Here is a 25,767-nt window from a genome sequence, read left to right as displayed (position 1 = left end):
ATACCAGAAGACGAATTGATATCCAAGAAGACCGTGTTGGCTCCGTCAAAGTTCAAGATGGTTGCCCAGAGCAAATTTGTCTGTCTGGTATTCATTGGGAGACATGTCTCATTTATTTGGATGATATCATCGTGTTTTCCACAGACATAGACACTCATATCAAAAGGCTTGCTGATGTCCTCTCACGAATCCGCGAGGCAGGGTTAAAGATGTCAACCAAAAAGTGCGAGCTTTTCAAAAGGAAGTTCACTTTCCTTGGCCATATTGTTTCCAGTGAGGGCATATCGACTGATCCAGCCAGGACTGAAACAGTTAAAGCGTGGCCACAACCCCAGAATTTACATGACTTGAAAAGTTTTCTTGGAACCTGTTCCTATTACCGCAGATTCATCAAAGATTTTGCAGAAGTAGCAAGACCATAACACAAACTGACTGAGAAACAGGTAAAGTTTCAGTGGACATCACAGTGCCAACAATCTTTTGAGAAATTAAAGGATCTCCTCACCTCAGCCCCGATTCTTACATATCCAAATGTAGAACATTTATTCATTTTGGACACTGATGCAAGTGGATGTGCTATTGGAGCCGTACTATCTCAGGAACAAGATGGCATTGAAAAAGTAATTGCTTATTACAGTAGGGCACTCTCCAAGGCTGAGAGAAATTATTGTGTTGCCCGAAAAGAACTTCTTGCAGTGGTACAATCGATCAAACACTTTCATCATTATTTGTATGGAGTAGAATTTCTTGTTCGCACGGACCATGGAGCTCTTAACTGGCTCCTTAAATTCAAGAACCCAGAGGGACAAATGGCGCGGTGGCTGGAAATCTTAGGAACTTACAAGGTGACCATACAACATCGTCCAGGCCGAAGACATGGCAATGCTGACGGTTTGTCACGTAGACCATGCTATCCATGTGACTACTGTAAAAGGCGAGAGGTTAAAGACGATGAAACTTCTTTGGCAAAAGTTAGGATGGTAGGCGGAATGCAGTTGGGTAATAGTGACAAAACTAATGAAACGCTCCGCATAGAAAGTAACTGGTTTCAAAGGAAGTCTGAATCTGAAATTAGAGAGGCTCAGATGAATGATCACGTTTTGTCAACAGTCATAAAATGGAAGGAGAATTATCAAGAAAGACCAAAGTGGGAGGAAATATCTTTTCAAAATGTGGACTGCAAAGAATATTGGTCTCAGTGGAATAGACTACAAGTCATACAAGGTGTACTTTACAGAGTCTGGTATGGCCCCGCACGAGGACCAATGTATCAGTTAGTATTGCCATCATCATTACAGAATGAAGTTTTGCAGATGCTTCACGACAACCCTGGTTCTGGACATTTTGGTATATCCAGAACGCTTGAAAGAGTAAAAGAACGATTTTATTAGCTAAGATACAAAAACAGTGTATCCGAGTGGTGTGCAAGGTATAAACAATGCCAAATGAGGAAAAAACACGCCATGTCAAAAACCGAGCAAAAATCAAGCAGTACATTGTTGGAGCTCCACTGGAACGAGTGGCTATGGACATCATGGGTCCTCTTCCAGAAACTGTTTTCAGAAACAGATACATATTAGTAGTAACGGATCAATTCACTAGATGGACTGAATGTTATGCTATGCCAAATCAAGAGGCTTCAACGGTTGCTAAGTTATTTGTCAACCAGTTTATTTGCCGTTTTGGTGTGCCCCGTCAGTTGCATACGTACCAAGGACGTCAATTTGAGTCACAGCTATTTCAGAGTTTGTGCGAAATAATACGTATTGACAAGACAAGAACTACACCTTTCCGCCCCCAAAGTGATGGCATGGTTGAAAGATTTAACAGAACGGTGGAGGATATTTTAAGCAAGTACATCTCAGCGGATCAAAGCGATTGGGATGCTCATTTACCCTTAGCAACATTGGCATATTTGACATCAGTGCACGAGAGCACTGGATACACCCCAAGCATGATGATAATGGGAAGAGAAATAGAATTACCAGTCGATTTACTCTATGGAAAACCACCTTACTTGGGAGACGCTAAGAACGATTCTGATTATATACTGTTACTCCAAGAGAAGATGTGGGATATCCACGAAAAAGCACGGGGAACATGATTGAAGCAAGCAATAGACAGAAAAGAAGATATGACCACAGAGCAAATCAGATCAAGTACAAAGTAGGAGAAGCTGTTTGCATCCGAGTTACAACCAAAATTAAGGGAAAATCTCCCAAGCTGCAAGAGAAGTGGGAAGGACCGTACCTAGTCATTGGTCAGATCTCAGATCTGATTTATCAAGTCAGGAAGAGCCCAAATGCCAAAGAGAAAATTGTACATCATGACACTTTGAAGCCCTTTCATGGGGAATATCAGAACTGGGTCAAGCAACAGACTGACGCGCCTGGGGGAAGGGAAAACAAAGCAAAGAAATATAACTTAAAAAAAAGAAGTATGCAACGATAATAGACAGTCTAATACGAGAAAGGATAGGAAACAAGTTAATGGCAGCTTTGAAAGCAGACGTGCCAGCAGCAAAATGTTACCTAAGTGGATGTCAGCGTATGCCATATAATCGAATCAGTTAACCTTGAATCTGTTAGGAGTTTGACAGACGAAATAAGTTACATTACGTGAAATACTTATGTATCCCCATGCTCTTGAAATTGGTAATATCGGAGAGCATACGGTTGTAGGTGTAGCTGGGTATGATTGCATCATGTGTTATAATCGGTTATTTAGCACGCTGGATAACTAAAGCAACTGCATGAAAGATGATACAATTTATTGTTCCTTCTCATCTTGCTCTTAAATTACCACTTTGGGTGTCAATATAAGCAACGGTCTCACTGACAGGGTAAAGGGGTAACAATAAGATCAGTGTTTTATTGGTAAAGAAACTATACATAACCACGTTTGTGTTGTCTCTGTCATTACAGGTAACAAACACCAACAACAACAACAATGACGCTGTACAAATGCAGTCAGTGCTACGCTACCTACACCAGCCAGAAAAGTCTAAGGCAACACTGCAGAGACAAGCACGGGGACCATATCAAGTTGCCCATATGAAGGCTGCACATACACGTGTACGAAGAGCAGACAACAACATCTGACTTCACACATGAACAATGTGCATCCCGTGCTTGGTAGGGGCTATGCAGCATACTCTCCAGTCAGCAGATGGAGGATGGATAGGCCAGTGAAAATGGAAGCCATAAGGAGAATGCTGGAAGAGAAGCAGCCTGAGCAGGGCACTAATGAAGATGTGACTGGAGACCATGTAGGAAGAGGGAACCAGAAGGAGGAGAAGATGGATCATTCAGACAGTGATTCCGAACGGTTATCCGTTCTGGCGGACAGAATAGACTTTGAATATGGGATGAATGATCTGTCTTCTCCCGAATCCATCGAGCTGGCGGAACCCTTGTTTTCGTCTCCGCGAAGAGTAGCCCGCGAACCATCAGAGGAGGCCACACAGCCACATCATTCTGGGGATCAATATGATAATATGACAAATGTTCCCAGGAAAGAAGCTACCTCCTTGCCTACAGCTACTGCAACTGCCAGCCACCCAGGTGAAGAGAACCCTCTCATTGCGGAGAGTGTTCCCAGGGTAGCAAAATATGAGGCTTTGTCGTTCCTCACTTTTGGTGGCATGCCACTATACCCTCCAGCTATGAGGAATTGGAGTGCAGTCGAAGAGGAGTCAGTTCTTTTGGGAAAATGTTGAAATGGCCCCCTCGAAAGTGGTCAACGATGACGGGAGATGTCAAGTTGATGCTATGGGAGATGGCTGCCCTAACCTTGGAGAAAGAGCTGAATCCAGATGGGCAGCCACACAGAAATAACTTGTTAGAAAAATATAATTTCCTTGCTCTGCCAGGGACCGCTCAGCCTAAGATTGTAGATGGCCAAAGCGTCCGTTTCATGCGGTTCCAAAACTTCTGCGCCTTGCGAGACATAGTGACCTCAGCTGAAGATCCCAATGGTCTCCTGGAATCATTCCGGAAGGCAGCTGAGATCAGGGATAAATCTACTGACAATGTAATTCGAGGGCTACAGGGCATCCCTGTTTGGATATGAAAAATATGGTAATATTTAGAAATAGTAGGGCCTGCGGTAGGTATTTGAAATGTATAAAAGTTCTTATTTTTTGGAGGGTTTGGGGGGTTGGCAGTAGAAAATAGCATATCCTTTTTTTATAGATTTTCAACTACTCGTCGTACTAGTGTAGAATAAAGAATATTTGTTCTAACATATTGTTTAAATGAAACATTTCTGGTTCTAATAATGGTTCTCAGAGATAGTGGAAAGTTTAAAATCTAGAAATCTCGTGTGGTAGTTTTCTTAATTATTTTATGTGTAAACTTCATGTTGCATGATGAATATGTTGTCGAGGACGGCAACTTTTGAAAAACTGGGGGTAGTGTTACCAATTTTACATGAATACAAATATGCTAGTCTCATATGCAGATGGATATTCTGAGACTATGTTAAGTTCGATGTATTACAAAACAACTGTTCTGTATGATTGATATTATGTACAACGTTCAATGTATTTCACAATGTCCGCCATCTTTGTTTTGGAGGCAATTTACGAATTGGAGGCACCTCAGATTTCCACTACGCGGTATATGCATTCATTATTGAACAGCAATAAATAGTCGATATAACTAGTTTTTACGTAGAATAAGTTATGCTCAACAAGAAAATAATGCACTTACCTTCACCTGCGAGGATAACGCATTAGGATTGTGCGTGTTCTAATTTTCCCGCACCACCAACTTGTGTGGAGGCCAATGTTTACTATTTATACGTGTGACAAAAAGATTTTAGTGTTTGACCATAAGTTTGCGATTAAGATTGTAATAATATAATTAGCATTTAATGTTTGTTTTGTATCTCAATAATTTAACGATATTTAGTATTTATTGAGTCTTAAATACTTGTTAACAATATGTACTATTTTGGCGGAGTGTTACACTGTGTAGTGCAACGGAAGGTTATAAATATGGGTGTCGCGCAAACCAGTCAGTTTCCCTTCAACCGGCATCGGGTTCGTATACTACAATATATTATCGGCTTCCAAAAGTGATAGGGAATGTTATCATTCTCTAAGTAGAAATAATAATATTAGAAAATATACATTCATTTATGCAATATATAAATTTAATAGTAAATTTATATACTAAGGAAAACCAAAGCCAAAGATAAAGTGTTGAATACTCTTACGTAGGGATATAGGGCCTCCATAACGCTATTTCGGTACATTTTTATGACTTTATATTTTTATCGTAAAAGAAATGGTCATACAAATAGGGCCTCCATAACGCTATTTCGGTACATTTGTATGACTTTATATTTTTATCGTAAAAGAAATCGTCACCCGTGTCGCCTGTTAATTCTGTTTATTTGAATCCGTTTGTATTGGGATTGTAGTGTTACCCCTATGAACATTATAAAAGCATTAAAGTAAATTATATGTGATCAATAGTATTATTTAATACTAACTGTTGAGACTGCTGGTTATAAGTATATGTACGTTCTGTTATACTAATTTATTTATTGACTAGTAGGAGAATATGTGAATTCTATTATATTGAAGTGTTTATTGACATGTTAAGACTAAAATAAATCCTCTATTTTTCTCATTCAGATTTTATGTTGTTTATATACTTAGATAAATATCTCCTCACGGATAAGTAGCTAGTATAAGAAGCCATTATTTCTACAGAGATTTCGTCTGTTATCAGACGACTTACTATGTACTACCAGTACATTATACTATTGCAACCAATTCAAAGTCTCACCTTGAGGATTGCCGAACCATCGAAACAGGAAGAAATTCTCTAAATATAAGGGAGCTTGCTCCGGGAAATTAATCCCCGGGGTGGAGCATGTTACAATACATATATATATATATATATATATATATATATATATATATATATATATATATATATATATATATATATATATCTGTGTATATATATATATATATATATATATATATATATATATATATATATATATATATATATATATATATATATATATATATATATACATATGTATGTGTGTGTCTGACAGAATCTAAAAGGTAAACGTGTCTCTAATGAAACTTGAATTAGTAAAAATAATAAAATAAAATAGCGACACAGAGTCAGACATAAAATTATATTGTTATAAAGGATATACAATATATCAAATTAAATTATACAATTTTATATAGTGCACTGGCATTAAGTCCATTAGGAAACAAAGTACCTAACTTATGAATCCAATAAGTATCTTTTATGAGTCTATTCATGGCACCATGCACAATATCTATTGGCGTGAAAGACAAATCAAATAGAAAGTGATTACTGGTATTAAGGTGTGTTGAAATATTAGAGGAAAAGTGAGGATCTCTATATTTTTTCATATGAAATCGATGATTATTCATTCTCTTAGAAACTTGTTGAAGTGTTTGTCCAACATATTGCATGCTACGTTTTATACAGGTTATTAAATAAATCATATCAGTTGATATGCAGTTAGTGCTATCACGTAGAGACAAAAACCTTTTTTGTATTAGCATTACTAAAAAAGTACATTCCCTTATGTTTGCAGATTGAGAGTACCGGTGTCTGTTACATTTAAATGACGAAAAGTGTCTTTTTTATTTTCTGTCTATAAAGTTATAATTTAAAATCTTGCAAATTCTTGGGTCTTCTATAAGCGAGAATTGGTTTAATTTTGTGAAGTGATTTTGCGCTTGTTTTATTGGATAAATTTAGGAGACTATGACATTTATAATTATACGAACTATATTAGATAATGAAGGATTATATTGTATTGTGAAAGGAATTACATCTCTCTCTATTTTACATTATGCTATGTTTAAAGCCTCAAGTTGAGTAAGATTACGGGAGTTGTTCAGCGCAGAATCAATTATATGTGTAGGAGAATTTTTATTTTGGAAATATGTTTGTAATTTATTAACGAATTTTATAACTGACAATCATCTGAAATAATGCGTCGGTATCTTTTGACGTGGCTATATGGTATACCGTTTTGCATGACATAGGATGACATGAAGAATATTCCACATATTGATGGATATTAATTTCCTTGATATGAATATTTGTGGAGATAGTGTTATCAATATTATTTTATTACATTTACATCTAAAAAATGAAACATGCGTACTAGATGCAGTATAAGTAAATTTAATCGTCGGGTGAAAATGATTTGGCGATCAATAATTTTGTTTTTCTTTCAGTTGAATGGTTAAAGCATAATTGTTATGGGATTCCAATCCATCCTTTTTCTGAGTTTTGATCTAAGTCCTATTAACTATTGAATAAATGTTTCTGAGAGTTCATAATTGAAAACTTGCTTCATTTTAGTCGTTAGTTGAATGTTTTAGATATTGCTATTTCAGTAATCGCTCATATCACATGCATTAGTATTACGCTTAGTATGATCATACATATTGATGGATCCGACATTTTAAATTTCTGGTGACTATGTTTCGGAATTTCTTTATCCCCGGTTAAAATTTTAATTAGTTACAACAATGTCCTAATTATGATGTAGTCAAGGAATGTATCTTGAAGGGTTATGTCTTGATATCTAAAAAAGATAACAAATGTTTATAAATTGTAGAAGAAAAACTGGTAAAACGAATGTTGAAATTATAAGATAAAGAAACAAACTTGTTGATAGGTGGTGTTTAGCCCAGAAGCCTGATGAAGATTAGGATAACGTCACACAGTTCACATAAGATGCAGAGTTAAAGAACTGCATTGGAAAATGCTGGTCTGACAGCTGATGATTATTCCTTGGCTCATAAGTTTAATTTGTCAGTAAGGCTTCCTCTCTACAGTATTTTGTTTAATCTGTCTCATACGAGTACTTCCAAATATGAATCTGGCACAACTTTAAGGAATAAAATATCTGATGAGACTAATCAGAAATGAATATCTCTTCCTACGTGTACCAATTTATAAAAGAAAGGATCCGTTATTTGAGATTGCTACATGTTGAAAAATAAGTTACAGAATAGAGAAAGAGGTTTCCAAATGATATTTTTAAGACGTCTAGGTCACTGTTCGGTTTTGGAAGCAATCTTTTGGATGGGTCCAACAAACCCCAGTCTGATTCATTTATGGAGAATGATGAAACATTTTTTTGGAAACGTTATTTATCACTTATTTACGATGCTGCAAAACCTATCTCTATTAAATCATTAAGGGACACGTGCTTCTCAGAGTCGTTTGTTAACAGGTACTTTGATTTTGTTTGAGAAGTGTACTTGTTCAGGGAATATTCTGTAGCTTTGTTAATGTTCCATTTCATTGCGTCATTTGTCGTTAACTTAGTATCGTGCCCCGTGACATTTATATCAGTGTATTAATTTGTTACTAGGTAATAACTTAGCGGCAGATAAGGCTGTGGTCAATCCACTTGTGACATATAAACCTTGTTTGGATTAGAAAGTAGATCATGTTGAGTTTGAAATCCATTATTTATATTGTGCTTGGGCAGTTATAGGACGTAAGGCAGAAAGAGCTCTCGATAATATCGTTGATCGCGAAATTATTCCTTTAGCTGACAGATGTATTGGTCAGGCTTTTGATGATGTCACGTTTGCACCTAGTGTTAATCAGTCAATATATATTGATCACGGTGATACGCTTTCTGCTAATTATTCTCTCTAATCTAACCAGGGTGTCAAAACACAATCACTCGTTGTTGAACAGGACCAACATTATATTTCCTGTTGATTCCGAAGGCTATCAGCGAACTTGAAGACACTCAAGTTCCAGTTAAGCGGTTTGTGAAAAAAGGATTCTTTATGAGAAAATAGAGACAAACTGAGATACCCACGGGTGACGAAGGGTCAGTGATGAGCTATCACATTGTCGTTCCGGAGTCATATGCCTAGGGAATTCTTGGTGTATCGCATGAAACTTCATTGCTTGGTCATTTAGGTGTCAATAAGACTGATAACAAGTCCTTGACTCATTTGTATTGGGCGAAAATTAAAAGCAATGTTTTGAAATAGTGTACATCTTGCCACACTTGTCAAATTGTAGAAAGATCCGATCAAAACATAAATAAGGCTCATCTTCAAACTATCCCTGCATTTGGCGAACCATTTCGCAGCATAATGGCAGACTGTATTGGTCATTTATATAAAAACCCATTCAGGCAATTAATACTTGTTGACCATAATGTGTGCGTCCAGAACATTTCCAGAGGCAATTCATTGAACAAAGTTGAAAACTAAAACCATTGTAAAAGCTTTAATAAAGTTTTCTTTCAACAACTTTTGGCCTTCAGAAACCTATCCAGTCTGATCAAGGGTCAAAGTTTATCTCTGGCATATTCGAACAAGTAAGCATGGATATTTTGGCATCCAACATGTTGTATCTCCTGCAACTCTCGCTGAAAGTGAAGAGGCAGAAAGATTTAATCAAACATTGATGAACATGATTCGGTCTTGTTGCTTTGATGCACACAATTATTGGACGAGGGTGTTCATTGACTGTGTTTACTGTTATGGAATAAGTTTAAGAATCATTGGGGTTTAGTCTTTCGAACCTAGGTTTGGACATACTATCCGTGGACCACTGAAAGTTATTAAAAGAAATACCTCTTTTAAATGAAGATTCAAAGATTAATCTTCTTGACTGTTTTGTTTTGATACGAAATATACGTCGCCAAAAGCTTTTGAAGTAGCAAGAACTAATCTTTGCTATCTTAGCATCCGTCCGTCGACGATGGCGTATCTCCAGAGTAACCTTTTGTTTATCCTTCTTTCTAGCTCTCTTTTCAGCTTGATTTATTTGTATGTCTTCCGCAGCTTTTTGAAATCACTGCCTGACAGCTAGACGCTAGGTGGAATGGTCGTTAGCACAGCTCTCCCAGTGTTGACATTGATGTTGACCGCATTCATGTCCTTCTTGCAAACATCTTTGAAGAGCAAACGTGGTCGTCCAGTCGGTCATGCACAACTTCTGCTAACTCCCCATATAACAGGCCCTTGAGAATGCGGGTTGGGTCCATTGTCTTGACATGGCCTAGGGCTTCCCCTGCACGTCATTGACTGATAACTCTCCCGACTGAGCATCGATATTGCATGCCTCCAATCTGACAGAGGCACCATGAGGGAAACCAATTATACGTTCTATTCAATCAAATGTAAAATTAAGGTATGAAAGAAATACAAAAGAAAGAAATACTCAACCTGGTAATAGAGATCTGGCTGTCTTGCCCATACCTCAAAAACCTTCATCGAGCAATAGTTTATGGTCCGTATACAATTGGAAAAAGTTAAAGAATTCAGATATATCATTAATAGTCCTGGGGGGTGGGGAGGACATAAACAACGTTGTCATATAAATATGTTACATGAGTATTTTGGTAGTGATAGCCAAGTTAATCATTAAATCAATTTAGGTTTACTTGCCTCACACACTGTAATGCATCAAACAATAAAACAATATGGATCAGAAACTTTCACATCTACAACCTTGGAAAAGAGTGAATTAACCGGCTATGTTCCAACGCTAACAAATGAAATATATCCTGACGTTGAGATTGTAGGTTCTACACATGCGAAACAGCATTGCTAATCGATTAATTATCGCACTCAGGACTGTTTGGCAATAAATTAAATATCTACTGGAATATGGTTATACAGAACCAAGTAAAATTAATTGGAGTGTACCATGTATTATTGTTCCGAAACCAGATAATACATTCTGCGTGTGTACTGGCTATAGAAAAGTCCACAATGTCACCAAACCGGATTAATTTCCGATGCTAATAATAGATGACTGCATTGACATTATTGGAAACGGAAAATATCTCCAATGATTTGCGTTTTGAATGGATCAAGCTAATTCCATTCACGGAAAGAGCAAAATAAATTTCGATATTTGCAACTCAAGATGGACTGTATCCATATAAAATGATGGTATCCATGTAAAATGATGGCAATACTCCATAAACATTCCAACGTTCAATGAAAATGATAACATCTGGTCACAATAATTGTGACGCTTAAATCGATGACGTCAACGTCTGCAACGATACCCTCAAATGATCACGTGGAAATCATTCTGAAATTCTTTCATTAATTCAGTGATGCAAACCTGACAATAACTGAATTAATACTTACGTTTGTATTACATTTGTAGGACATATTGTGGGACACAGTTAAGTTGAACGTTAAGGGCAAGGCCATGTCTGAATTTAAACTGCCTATGAGTAAAACGCAGCCGGTGTGGGTTTGGCTGAGAACTAACAGAAATTTAGTTCAAATTTCTGAATAATTGTTAGCCTTTGACACATCTGCTCAGTAAGATATCCGGATTTCATTTGTGTGATAAATGGCAGGTATCTGTTGCAAATTAAAGAACATACTCCAAGGTTCACAAATTTTTTCGACTCCAAACTTATTTAAAATGTCCGTTAATGCAAATGATGGTGAGTTTGGTGGCGTATTGATTCAAGAAAACAAATATGGTATCGATCATCCAGAGTGTTACTTGTCTAAATTACCAACTCAATAAGCATCAGAGAAATTATTCCATATTTGATAAAGAATATTTGGCTTTGATATTAGCCCTGTAGCACTTTGAAATGCATACCAATGCAGTTTCCTATCCGATTATTGTATTTAAATATCACATTCCCCCAACTTTAATAACAAAACAAAAAAACATTCAGAGAAAACTGAGAATCAGTTTGATGTTGTAGGAATAGACATTGACATTAGCACATCAAGGTAAAATATAATCTGATTCGTGGTGCACTTTCACTATATTGCTTTATGTATAGTTTGCATCATTCAAGAGACAGTTCTATCTATTTTAATTATTATCGAATCATGTAGAAAATAACATTTTATTGTATAAATCTTTCTTTTGCTTTCTGAAGGCAGGTGTTATTTATAATTAATTTGTAGTGCGTGCTTGACATTTGTCCATGATTGATGACATAAGTTTGAGCGTCCCTGTTTTGTGTCATCTTTGTAAGTTATAAATAAGTTGTTTACTGATATTTAAGTTTAAGCACTAGCCATATTTACAAACTTAGAATGTTCCGGAAGCATTTTTTTGTAGACCCACATCATGTGCATTGTATTGTATCTTAGGTCCAGGTAAATTAGTATATACGAATGATGTAAACAAACTCATTCTTTCCTATCTTAGATCATCCACGGAATCAGTTTACTTGTGCTCATGTATAATTTAAGAGCAATTATTTATTTAAATTATTCATTGGAACTAGAAAGTGCTAGTTGACATTTTGGAGTAGGTTTATTGAGGAATCATATTCTAGAGAAATAAATTGTTTGTTGAAATTTCCAAAAACTTGTAGGTTTGTTTCTTTCGGTTACATAGTTTAAGAACACAGAGTCGTAACAGTAACAAATAGCTGTTCACTGCCATTCAATGTATTGAGTAATTTGAAAACATTAAGGCACTACTTTTGCATCTATCTCTTCTTCTCATATTTGTTAGTTAAGTTCGAATCCAATTTAAACATTACATTGTTGCCTATACTTCTTTTTCTGAAGTCTTCATGGGCATCGTTTTCATGATTTGCCAGCACGATTTTCTATATCGCACATTGCTATCCAATGAGTCTTGATGCAAAGACCATCATTAACATATTTTATCATTTACGATTGGATTGAAACTTAATTACAGTATGTTGGTATATATATATATATATATATATATATATATATATATATATATATATATATATATATATATATAGAGAGAGAGAGAGAGAGAGAGAGAGAGAGAGATATAATTATGAATATTTAAAGACAGCTACCATTTCAGTTAAGAATATGTAAACATTCAAATATATTCTAGTAATGTGAATGGTTTGCCATGGATTAGAATATCAATAATAAAGCGCTGATTGCCTGCAGCCGTGATTGGCCGAAATAGCAATTCTTGGTTATACAAGTCTACATGTACACACTAAAACTCAAAGTTTGATTCTTTCGATTGCATCATAATTGTTTGATTTCGTTGAACTAATGATCTCGTTTAATAAAATTATTCAACCGAATAAATCACAACTTCAATTATCTTATATGTAAATTAATTTAACCAAACTTTGAGTGTGTAGTTAAATTGAGAGATTTGACTCTCTCTCTCTCTCTTTCTTTCTCTCTCTCTCTTTCTTTCTCTCTCTCTCTCTCTCTCTCTCTCTCTCTCTCGGGTTGCACAAAACACTTCGATGAAGAAAGTGACATCTCAGGCAATATTTAAATCTGCTCAACTACAAGCTTCCAAACTAGTACTGAAAGCAAGATGAAGTCTCGTTATCGCAAACATTGCATCATAGCCAGTTGAGACTTAAGTTATTGATTCATTTGCAGACAACCCAATAACGGACACATCAAATATATGCACAAATGTTAATACCAGTAAGTGGAACAGAGCATAACCATTTTGCACACCTCGGGTATAAATGATCTGCACAGTCTAAATTATATGGAATGATGAACAGGTAGACTATATACTGTAAATCGTTACTTCACGCAATACCCGTGTACAGCTAGATATTCTGGCAGACGGGTGAAACGTACAAAACTAACAGTATAGCATAAGAAGAAACAATATAAGTAGTTTACAGAATGTTTTATTAAACAACTATATTATGCAATACGCATGTATATTTTTCTCGGCATTCCTTGGGTCTCACTTGTCGCTGCACGAGGTTAGTTTAGGTAACATGGTACGGAGACCGGCTGTGTATATCAGGCTGAATCTCCACTATGGCTGAATGACAACAGTCGTGGCAGAGCTGCCGATGTTTTGTGGCAGAGTCGCTATAATTTGTTATGATGAAGTTTCTAGGAAATTAATACCTTGTGCAAATTGGGAACAAACTGCACAAACTACGCTTCACGACGGGAAATAACAACTTAAGTAGTAGGCAGCTGAGAGCCGGAAGGAACGGATACGAAGGAAGAGTGCCTTCATTTATGTTAGCACGAAACATGACACACAAGCAAACTAGGAAACATGCCAGATTTGAGCAGTAAATCAGCTAAAGCAACTATATCAGCATTATTTACAACTTGATTATTTTGATGATACCTTGGAAACATGGAATAAAATAAAACATTACGGTATCAAACTAAGATACGACATTCATATCTATACAAGTATATTTGTGATTGAAAAAAGAAATTAATATCTGTGTACGACATCAATCGATTTGCCGAGAAGAAAAATGTGTTCAGGGTCTATGCCTAAACTGCGGTATTTGTTGGTGTAAACTAGACTCCACTCACTCCGTATTGTTATATAGCAGTTAAAAAGCAATTATGTGATGGGAATAAATCGCATGAATGTAACAGGGTGCAACTAAGTATCCACAAAGTTGATTGAATGAAATATACAATTCAGGTCTTCAAGAAATATTATGTAGTGTATGCGGTAAGTACATTATTGAATTACCCGCTTCCGATAGGAGTCATGACTGCCTGATACTAAACAAAACGTGATCTAAAACACGGGTTGGACACACCACTGGTGCATAATGATGATAAACGAAAGAACTCTAACAGTTCCAGAGAATACTGAGACCCTTAGCACAAAACAGAATGGTAAACATCCTTCAAAACGAATACACCTCCGTAAAAGGAATCATAATGCTCATTCCTAGGAGGATTATGTCCTTAGAGAGAATACGAACGATCAAATCCGAAAGGAACACACTGACAGGCACTATACCATAATTATGCAAACTTCGACCCGCAAAGTGTTTTATTTACGTCATAGTGTGTGGCTTTAAAATTCTCGTATCCAGCCCTCAACCTGATTTATTTATGTCATAGAGAGTGGCTTTAAAAAATCGCTTATCCGGCCCGTGGCCTAGAAAACGTTGTACATACCTGCACTATACACTAACCCCAAATTAATGTACGAACACTTCCACAAAATGATAAATGTACACGATGCAAGTAGATGAAGTTGGCCATAATACAATATGCGTCTAGGAAAGTGTGGATCTTACAAGTTGATCCTCGATCCCTGCATTACCTGCCGAAATGACAACCCCGTCTGGAATGAGTTGCCATTGAATTTGTGGTCTGAATAGCCTAGCACATTTATGAGCAAATGTAACTTCTCAAGAAACACTGATCTACAAAGTGGATTGATATCGCCAAATGTAAATAACAGATGTTTTAGGATGAACGCAACCCTCCTGTATAAAAATTGCCAGATATTTATTTATAACTGTCAAGGAACAAGTACATGTATCTACTTAAATTAATCAAATCTGGATCCCTTTTTGGAATGGAGAGGGATTTATGATTCCTTTGTCTTAACTGTATGATTCCTTTGTCTTAATCTCATAAAACATGTTCAAGCTATCTTTCATATTCTAATATTTAAGATACAAACATCTTGGACTAGGAAAACGAGTTTGTTTGTGTTTTACAGTTTCTTTACAGAACAAAGTTTTGTTCTTCCTTGAAATGCATGAGGAGTCAGTATTGTGCATCTTGATTGTCGTTGTAAATGGCTATTACACTGTCCTTTTTTTTTCTTGCGTAGATGTGAATCAACTTCTTCTTGCTGAAGACATTGAATATAAAGCACTTCCTGTACTGAAAAACTGATATTTGGAAACATTAATTAACTGAACAAATTCATGACGGAATCTAACGTCCCAAAATCCATAGATGATCGGATTGGCCATATTGTTAATTACATACGTACGAAGAAGCAAGTCATAAACTACAATTTCAGAACTACTGAGATCATTCCAAAAATCTTTATCGACCGCGTCCAATATTATTATACAGAGATGAGGGAGATAGCTAACAATGAATACCAGAGTAATAGTAAACATCATTTTCGCGATTTTGTGTTTGTGTTTCTCTGTTGATAAAACTCTACTCGTATGAGACGTCAATTTTCTCAACGACTTCATAAAACTCCTCTCTTTATGTGTGCTTGCTGCGCTCTGACGTCTTCTTTCAGCCGCTAAAGTTCCTGATGGGGTAATAATGTCCGTACTCCCACATACAGTGACTGATCTTTCAGTTAGGGGATGACTTTTCACTAACCCAGCTTTAGTGACACTAAGTGCTTCGGTAACGTTAGCATGATTTGAAATGTCACCATTGTTCCCCAAATACTCAACACTTGCACTCTTTTCGCCCTGAAATGATGTCTCAGATAGTGCGACTTCTCTACTTCTGTTAACTTGTGACTCAACGTCTTTTAGAATTAATAATGGAATTCCTTGATCCTGGTGGATTTCATCGCGATTGATATTGTGCACGGACTCAGCTATAGTCAGAATGCTTTCACCACATGGAGTTTCCTTGGCAGATGCTAGCCCAGACTTCGGAATACTTCTACAAATGTCTCTTTGACTCCTCTTCTCTCGGACATAGATGACGTGGCATATCAAGGAGTAGAGAACAATCAAAACGACAATAGCAGAGATAAACAGTAAGAAACTGAATACAATAAAGATAATGTGCAGCTGTGAGTATTTGTAATCGTCATCAATGAAGCATCTCACTCCCTCTAACTGATCCTTTCCAACATGTACTGAACTGTGTCCGTAGATAAGTATGTTTGGCCAGGAAATAAGTAGCGATGTTAATATTGCGATTGCACAAGCCTTTCTGGTTCCAAAGTCCGGTACTTGTTTTTTCATCGGTCGGCAAATTTTTAAAAATCTATCTACGCCAACGACAGTCAATACAAATACAGAGCCAAGCGTGAAGAATGTCATAATAAAACTGAGACATTTACAAGCCCAATAGTATGTGTATGTATATGGATTGATTAAATCTAACACATGATACGGAATTCCAAACACACAGGCCAGGAGATCCATTGCCGCAAGAGATGAGATAAAATCACGCATTGAAGACCGCTTGAATTTGTGCATGTAAATGATGAGGACGAAGATATTCCCAATGATCCCAGTTGTCATGATGGCTACGTAGATCACAAGAACTGGCAATAATACTTGAACTTCAGCAGCATTTATTTCTTCTAATCTGGCAGTTTGATTCACAGACCCGTTTTGGAAATATTCGTCGACAGACATGTTATTTTGTAGGATTCTTGTTGTTAAACCTTCTTTAGACATTCCGTTTCTATCTCTGAAAAGGAAATCCAAGACTTGTATTACAGCGCAGAAATGTGTTCATGAATTCACAACGACAAAATATATTCAATTATTGTGACAACTTGGAATACACGTATGCAGCGACACTGTGTTGTTTATCTAACTGACCATAATGTGAGAGTGTTAAGTCCAGTGGTTCGGTGATCAGCGTTCAACACATAAAGAACATTCACTTTGTAATAAAGATCCAGTTGGTTACTCTATTCGTGTGTGTTAAGATTCTGAACTTCCCATTCTATCTGTTGTAAAAACTATAAATAATAATAATAATAATAATAATAATAATTAAAAGATCCATTTTGATAACATGAAAAACCTTTAACTCAAAACTACCTAGTCAAACCAATTTAGACATCCGATTTGTAAATTCAATATCCGTCCTTGTATTTGTGTATTTTTTAAAATGAAAAATAGTGTGAAACAAAGGAATACATTCAAAATATAAAAAGATATTCTGATATGGCATGTCCATCCTAGAAAGTTGATTGTGACTGACTGAGTCCATTGTAAGTTATGATGTAAGGTGATGCCTTCCTTTCGCTATTTTGCTGCTGAAATATATATATTTCATGATACCACTTGAGGTAAATTAGTATTTCACATACACCACAGAGTTATTGCAAAAATCATGGAATATTGATATGGTTACCAACATATTCACAAGCAAACTTGTTAGAATTCTTAGCTTTTTGTATAACTTGCAAAACTGACAATTCGCCCAATTGATAAACCGTGGTTTGATTGCCAATTAAGATAAATTATACAATTTAACGCAGATTTGCCATCAATCGTTTTAGGCCATCAATCGGTATAAGCCATCAATCGTTATAGGCCATCAATCCTTATAAGCAATCAGTCGATATAGGACATCAATCGTTATAGGCCAATCGACTGGAATAAATTCAAACAAATCAGGAAAAAAGTAAACAAGATGAAAAAGTATGCTAAATTGCAATATATGGATAATATTGATGCACATATTTCCTACTCTGAAAACAAAATGTTCTTTAAGCATTTTGGAATATTAATAAATCCCCTTTAAAAGAGATAAATCCTTCAAATTATCTTCCATCACTTCTAGATACAAGAAATAATGCTTCGGTTTGCACCTATGATTAAAACGAAAAGACTAACTTATTAAATGATTATATTACTTCATATTTAAGTATAAATGATAGTAAAGTTAGTCTCCCCACTTTTCAGAAAAGATGCTCTGATACCCCGAAACGAAATTACTGTTATTGAAAAAGAAAATAAAGATATTATTCATTCCATTTCAGACACCAAAGCCACCGAGTATGATAACGTGAGTCATAGAATGATTAAAAGCGCCAGCGAAACAAAAGCCGCACAAGTAACAATGCTTTTTAATTTAAAATTGAAGGAAAATTAATTTCCAGAAGAAAATGGAAACTTGAGCACATTCTTCCCATTCTTAAAACGGTGATACACACGACGTTGACAATTATAGACCGTTCTCTCTATTTAGCTGTGTCAAAAAATCCTTGAAATATGCATTTCTAAACAAGTTTATAAATGTTTCCATAAAAATTGAATTTGATATACGTATTTATGAGGATTCCTTCCTGTACATTTCACTGTTTTTTTTTTTTTTAACTAATTGAACTGTATCATAGTATATGCAATTCATTAGAACAATCTCAAAATTCCTGTATTGTAGTTTGTGATCTATCAAACGCTTTTAATTTGGTCCGGCACAGCGGCTTAGACTTTTAAATTGAACGAATTTCGAATTTCAGGTAATCTGATAAAATGGCTGGACAGTTATTTAAGTAGTAGAAAACAAAAGGTCTTTTTGCACGATACCTATTCACGGGAAATGATCATAAATGCTGGTGTGCGTCAAGGTTACGTCCATGGCCCACTCTTGTTTCTAATTTATGTAAATGATGGATTTTTATTTTCATCTAAGATTATTACTTTCATCAACTTTCCTTACTGTCACATGGATAGTATCATTTCGAATAGCCTCTTCGAAAACTAAAATACAAACTTAGCAGATATATTTGATCAAAACTGATGCACACGAGTGATGTATGTGTCCGATCCTCACAAGTCAGGTACGTGTGTCCGATACACAGAAGTCAGGTATGTGTGTCTGATACGCTACCATCTCGACGATTTGTTCTATACCAGGGATGCTACTCTGTAAGAGCGTGCCGAAAGTACTTCTTTGTGGAGTTTTCATTCCATATATTTTGCTACGTGTAACGAAAATGCCGATTAATATAATATTTAAAGTCAGTATATGGAATCTTCCATTCAGAAATGGGTGATTGCTTGACAGCTTCGACTGCTTCATCTGCCTTTTCCTTTACCATTTATACCATTGTGGCTAGACAGCCAACAGTACCGGACAGTTTTTGCAGATGATATGAGAACATCGTTTTTTTAATATATGGGATATCAACGGGTTGTCAGATTTATAATTATGCAGGGCGTTAAAAGCAGAAAAGGAATCCGAAACGATATTCTATATATATATATATATATATATATATATATATATATATATATATATATATATATATATATATATATTGGTCTATCTTTACGACAGGATGATCTGATTGCATTGAATTTTCTGTGACAAAATACAGGATTTACAAAGGACTTTTTGGTTCGCAAAGGTCAAATATTATTTTGGGAGATTTATATAACCACAATGATGATTTTGGAACACACAGTGTTGCAATATTTCCAACCATTTTTTATGTTTCTAAGTAAGGACCACTTCGAATTACAGAAGGTGGTATGAAATTCTGTTTCTGTACTATTACGGTTTGGTATTAGGGCCTAAATGCTCCATCATATGCGTAGTTACATGGATTAGAAGAAGTTTGGTTGCATACTGAAGAGCCAGTTTCGATTACATTTTAGCAATTGACATTTCCTAAGCTAGTTATAGGATCAAAAGTTAAGCAAATCCGAAAAGTTGTTAGATTTTATCTTCGTTACAATCTAAGTTATGAAGTGTCAAATCTTCAGCACTATGACCTTGTCAATGGATTTCTTGCTGGAAACGTTTAAAGAAGAGCAAAACGGTTGAACGCGAAATTGAATCGTAAGTACAAAGTCCACAAAGGTGGACTCGCACAACTTTAAAACTGCTCAACTAACAAAATATGTTGTACACTTCAAGTACCATAACAGTTGCTGTTTTGGGTTTAACGCCCCTTTTCAACGCAATATATACATGGTGGCCTGTATAGCGAGTGCAGAAAGGACCCGGGAAAACCCCGGGAAAAACCACCGACCCGCGAAAAGTTATTGGCAAGCGTTCTCGTATAGCCACCTTGGCTAAGCCCGAGACTTGAACCCACTCTGAAAGAGGTGAGATGGCAGTGATCAGTAAAGGTTACGGCTAGTGTTAGTGTACTCCATGTAGCATAGCATACTGTGTTAGTATACTACAAGTACCAGAACTTACTGCGTTATTCGACTCCTGGTACCATACTCGGTTGTAGGATGCTGAACTTGAGTTCGAGTTTCTTTCTTTTTAGCGAAAAAGAAACTCGATTTCCAGTCTCATCCTACCCCACAGCCAAATAGTACTGTACTCACAGCCAGATCAATTTACTACTAATACGGTTATTACGGTACTCACAGCGAAATCATATTTAGTATAAGTACAGTTTTTATTCTAGGATTAGATGACCATGGTTGGGTATTTATCGATGTGTAAATTTCACCTAATCACTCGCAAAGTAAATACAGTCCAGTAACAGTGAACCAAACGTAGTCCGCAAAATTTATCGATGTGAAAAAATTTCAGATCATTATCACGTGACTGTTTACATCCAATCAAAGAGCAGAAAACGCTGTCAATTTATAAAAATTGGATTTATTATATCATATAAGATTTAGTACAAGAACAATTCTTGTGGTACCTATAACAAGATCAGATTTAGTCAAATTCTTACGATGCCCACAATCAGATGGCATTTGGTATTCGCACTAAAGTAGATCAAAATAATTAAATTCATTGGCACTTACAAAGTTCCAAAGCATTTTGTTCTAAGTCGATGCAAAACTCGCCTCGGAGGACTTAATTAGTGAAAAATATTCCTAATGCGAAGTTTAGAACCAATCGTTAGTTCATGTTATGTTGGTGTATATAGTTCAGGTTTGACATGCTAAGTTGTGTATTTCCGTTACACACTCTGTGGCACAAGAGGGTATAAGGTGCACTTCCGTTGAATAGCTACGCCTTCCCAGCGAAAACTCAGCTTCACCGTTTATTTCAAAGTGCCCCCTCAGGCGGTAATAGTTGCGTTGATACTGAAATAAAGGGGCTTGAACTTTGTAAAATTGAAAATAGTTTATCATTCTGAACCCACTTTAAGAATATTGCACTCGTTCTTATTCAGATATAGTATTGAGTATACAGACAACGGGAGGGATGGGGGTGGGTGGGGGGGGCAAGATATAGTGCTGGATCATCAGGTCAACTATTTGGGGTGGGGGGAGAGTTAGAAAATTCAACTTTCCTCAAAAGGTCACCAAAGCAAATTCGGTATATGTATTTATTGAAAGTGTGCATAATATCCATTAAATCTGGGGAAAAACGATGGTCATATCAAGTGACAAGTAACTGTTCGTTTGTATGTGTCCAGTTTGTTTTTAGCTGGAGGGGGTACGAAAACCCGTCCACACGCTAACCCGGTCCTGGGATAATAATGAAACAGCTAAAATACCAGTGTGGTTACATCCTGAGCAAACGCTAGTCATCAAAAATCAAAAAGACTATAAAGTGCCATAGCTAACCTCAATCAGTCGAATTCAAATTTCTCAGCCGCCATGTAATTACTTCATTTAGAGAGGCCAAATTTTCATTAGTCTGATTCCAGTATAGACATTTATGTATGAAAAAGTAAATGATGTGGAATTCATATTTATCTGTATTTTGTTGTCGGAGTTTACCGAGCGACAAAATGTTGAAAATATCGAGTAACTGGTATTGACAATCGGTTAGGTTGTAATAAATTCATAATTGTTACACTCTTTCAAAATCTATCAATACTAAAGATGCTTATGGGATTTTATGTAGTGGGAACTTACATACGAACACTTACTGAAGAACTGTTAAGTTCTCTTCCTTATCCTCTGGCATTTGGAAGCTCTTTCAGCATATATTATTTGCATGGTGGCACTGGCGATATGTGAGAGAAAGTTGAGGAGTATATCTGGGTTGTGAGAGATTTGGTGGTATATATTAAGATACTGGCATGCCTAAATGCAGTAGTCATTGTGTGCAAGACTACAAAAGTACCTGGTACGGACGTAGTCTAGTGGTCTTTATACCCGCATTTGGCACACGTGCTTTCTTCCCTACTTATTTTATGCATGTAGGTATTTAATAATAATTTTATGCAAAGTGTCTGAGAAAATGTAACACAGAAGTAAATGAAACTACTATCATGATGTTAAGATTTGACACTGTATCATGATGCTAAGCCCAGACATTGTAGATTTTCTTTAACTGACTTCATTGCTTATACAATAATACTAATTTTACAGTACTGTCACCTGGACCAATTTCCTAAGTCCAAAAATCTGAATATAAATAGTATAAGTCACGTGATATGATCTGAGATATTTACAAATGAAATTATCGGTATCATCATATTCGGTTGGTATCTTTATTTTTGTGTTAGACTGGAACCAAAGGTTCACTTGGGGTAAAATTCCTAAGAATCTGTTATTTTGTGCGCTTTCTGTTAATTATTTAACAATTATCAATAATCAAAAAGTAAAATTTTCAACAATAAATGTAGTCTTATTTCAATACAATTTACTGATTTAATTGACATCAGAGTTCGTTCTATGCATGAAAAACGTGAGGTCTTTGTTAAAACTTGGTATTGACTTTCTGGCATTTTGGCCGTTTAATTTCCGTTTATGTTCCTTAACTGACGATTAAATTCTATGTCTAAATGTATTCATAATATACGATGATGTATCGTATTATATATAAAAATACTCACAAAGTTTCTATATTTCAGTTTGCGTCCTTTAAGTCTTTCACATTGACATTGCGATCCTAATGGCGTTTACAACTTTCTACAAACTCTAATGAAACTCATGTTTGTGGAATACATGCTAAGTTCACCCCTTACACCCCTAAAACAAGACACAACCAACCCTTAATGACCGTGAATATGCTCTTCAGATTTCCATGTACCATAATAAATCCATCTGTAATGTCTTCCACATCAATATTCCCATTAAGAGAAAGACAGACAAACATGGCAAAGGAAATAAAAAATGTAGCAGCCCTTTAAAGAAACATTCCAAGTGGAATGTTTATAGAACCTGGCAATTCAGACACTGGACCAGTATTATCCGACTGACGATAACCTGATCCTTAATAGTATACACTCTGCTAAATAAAACGATAACCGAATCAATAATAGTATACACTCTGCTAAATATAAAGATACCCTGATCCGTAAGGGCATACTCTCTGCTAAATAAAGCAATAACCTGATCAGTAATAGTATACACTTTGATAAATATACACTCTGCTAAATAAAACGATGACCTGATCCGTAATAGTATACACTCTGCTAAATATAACGATAACCTGATCCGTAACACTATACACTTTGCTTAGTTAGACTGATGGTTGCAAAATTCATTGACAAAGTATGACTTAAACTAGATATTAACAAAATTCATTGACAAGGTATGACTTAAACTAGATATTAACAAAATTCATTGACAAGGTATGACGTAAACTAGATATTAACAAAATTCATTGACAAGGTATGACTTAAACTAGATATTAACAAAATTCATTGACAAGGTATGACTCAAACTAGATATTAACAAAATTCATTGACAAGGTATGACTTAAACTAGATATGAACAAAATTCATTCACAAGGTATGACTTAAACTAGATATGAAAAAAATTCATTGACAAGGTATGACCTAAACTAGATATTAACAAAATTCATTGACAAGGTATGACTTAAACTAGATATGAACAAAATTCATTCACAAAGTATGACTTAAACTAGATATGAACAAAATTCATTGACAAGGTATGACTTAACCTAGATATGAACAAAATTCATTGACATGGTATATCTTAAACTAGATATGAACACAATTCATTGACAAGGTATGGCTTAAACTAGATATAAACAAAATTCATTGACAAGGTATGACTTAAACTAGATATTAACAAAATTCATTGACAAGGTATGACTTAAACTAGATATAAACAAAATTCATTGACAAGGGGTATGACTTAAACTAGATATTAACAACATTCATTGACAAGGTATGACTTAAACTAGATATAAACATAGGTTATACGAATTAGTAGTTTTATATCATATAAAGAAAACTGCTACTTACAAAAATCTCAATGAATCCCTCAAAATGTAAGCTTCCTGGATTTTCTTATGCATTCAGGTCGACGATCATGCCCTGACAATAGCTTGGTGCTATATTAATATCCATGAATCACTGCAAGGAATAGTGTTGCACTATTTAAAGTCGCAGTGATGCATTAGTGACTGTAATTGTATGCATTGTAAAGGTCATCAAACTACTTAATGTACCACCACACCAGCTTACGTCATGTACATATAGCTAACATTTATCAAGATTCAATCAGTTAAAACAGGGAAAAACATTCATAATGTGAAATCATGTACAAAAACGCTATAGTTTTTGAAGATTTAAACCTTCAACTGATAAATAAACGCGAAAATGCTTTAAGTGCAGAGACCTCTTTACCAGAAAATCTTAGTTCAAAAATGTTTCCAGAAACTTAACGTTCTCACCTAAACGGACACGTCATGTCCGTATAGTCGCCTGGATAAAAGTCCCTATGTAATACTAATGCTGCCTGCAGTAAGAAAACTATAGTGAGCTCACTCTTTTCACCTCACCCACCTCGTTTTGTCTGTTACGAAATAATGGTATTAGTTATCGTAAAGATCATTTAGCAGACATTATTCTGTGTCTCTTCAGGTCAATCAAAAAAATGTAACATAACTCATATGTAACATAAAAGAAGCATGATTGTGTCTGCAATCCTGAAAGTTTTCTTCTATTTGGAATAATAACAATATATCGAATAATATTTACAAAACTCCTGTATGTATGCCACTGTTCATAATTTAAATTTCGCGATTAGTGCATTTCGAGATAATAACCCTCGACTTATACTACACTACTACACAAAGGTGGAACAGACAGTTCTCAGACTTTGCGCTCTAATGATCGACCATTTAATGTACACGGGGGGGGGGGGATGACCTTTCCTTTCGAGTCGGGATATTTGTTTTTATTTTACCTAATAGTCTTTATTTTATTCAAATATTGTAATGGATATAATATTTATTTTTCTCTTTGTGATTTGTGACTTTGACTTTTAATTTGCTTTAACAATTTTTCAGTCATATCGCTACGACGTCGGCAGTGTGGCAGTTTATAGTGATGTCTAGCACTAGGGCACAAGGTCACCCAGTCACATTATCCTGACACCGGCCGATGAGTCCTAACACTATTCTCTTAATGCTGAGCACCATGCGAGGCAGTTACTAGAACCATT

General features: G+C 35.7%; 1 protein-coding gene across 1 annotated transcript; it reads right to left on the bottom strand.

Annotated features, from left to right (window-relative positions):
- Positions 1–13,634: 13,634 nt before the first annotated feature.
- On the bottom strand, positions 13,635–25,027 carry LOC149784575 (uncharacterized). The gene is made up of 2 exons (XM_089932650.1): positions 24,564–25,027; positions 13,635–17,149 (listed from the first exon to the last, which is right to left on the bottom strand). Exons 1-2 carry the CDS (start codon positions 24,614–24,616, stop codon positions 15,586–15,588), a joined length of 1,617 nt encoding a protein of 538 aa, XP_089788776.1. The 5' UTR covers positions 24,617–25,027; the 3' UTR covers positions 13,635–15,585.
- Between the last annotated feature and the right edge of the window lie 740 nt (positions 25,028–25,767).

This window comes from Sinohyriopsis cumingii, chromosome 14 (genome assembly GCF_028554795.1).
Source record: "Sinohyriopsis cumingii isolate HCF-2022 chromosome 14, ASM2855479v2, whole genome shotgun sequence".
NCBI classification, from domain to species: domain Eukaryota; kingdom Metazoa; phylum Mollusca; class Bivalvia; order Unionida; family Unionidae; genus Sinohyriopsis; species Sinohyriopsis cumingii.
Note: the sequence above shows the minus strand (reverse complement) of the source record. Positions and strands in the feature narration are given on the sequence as shown.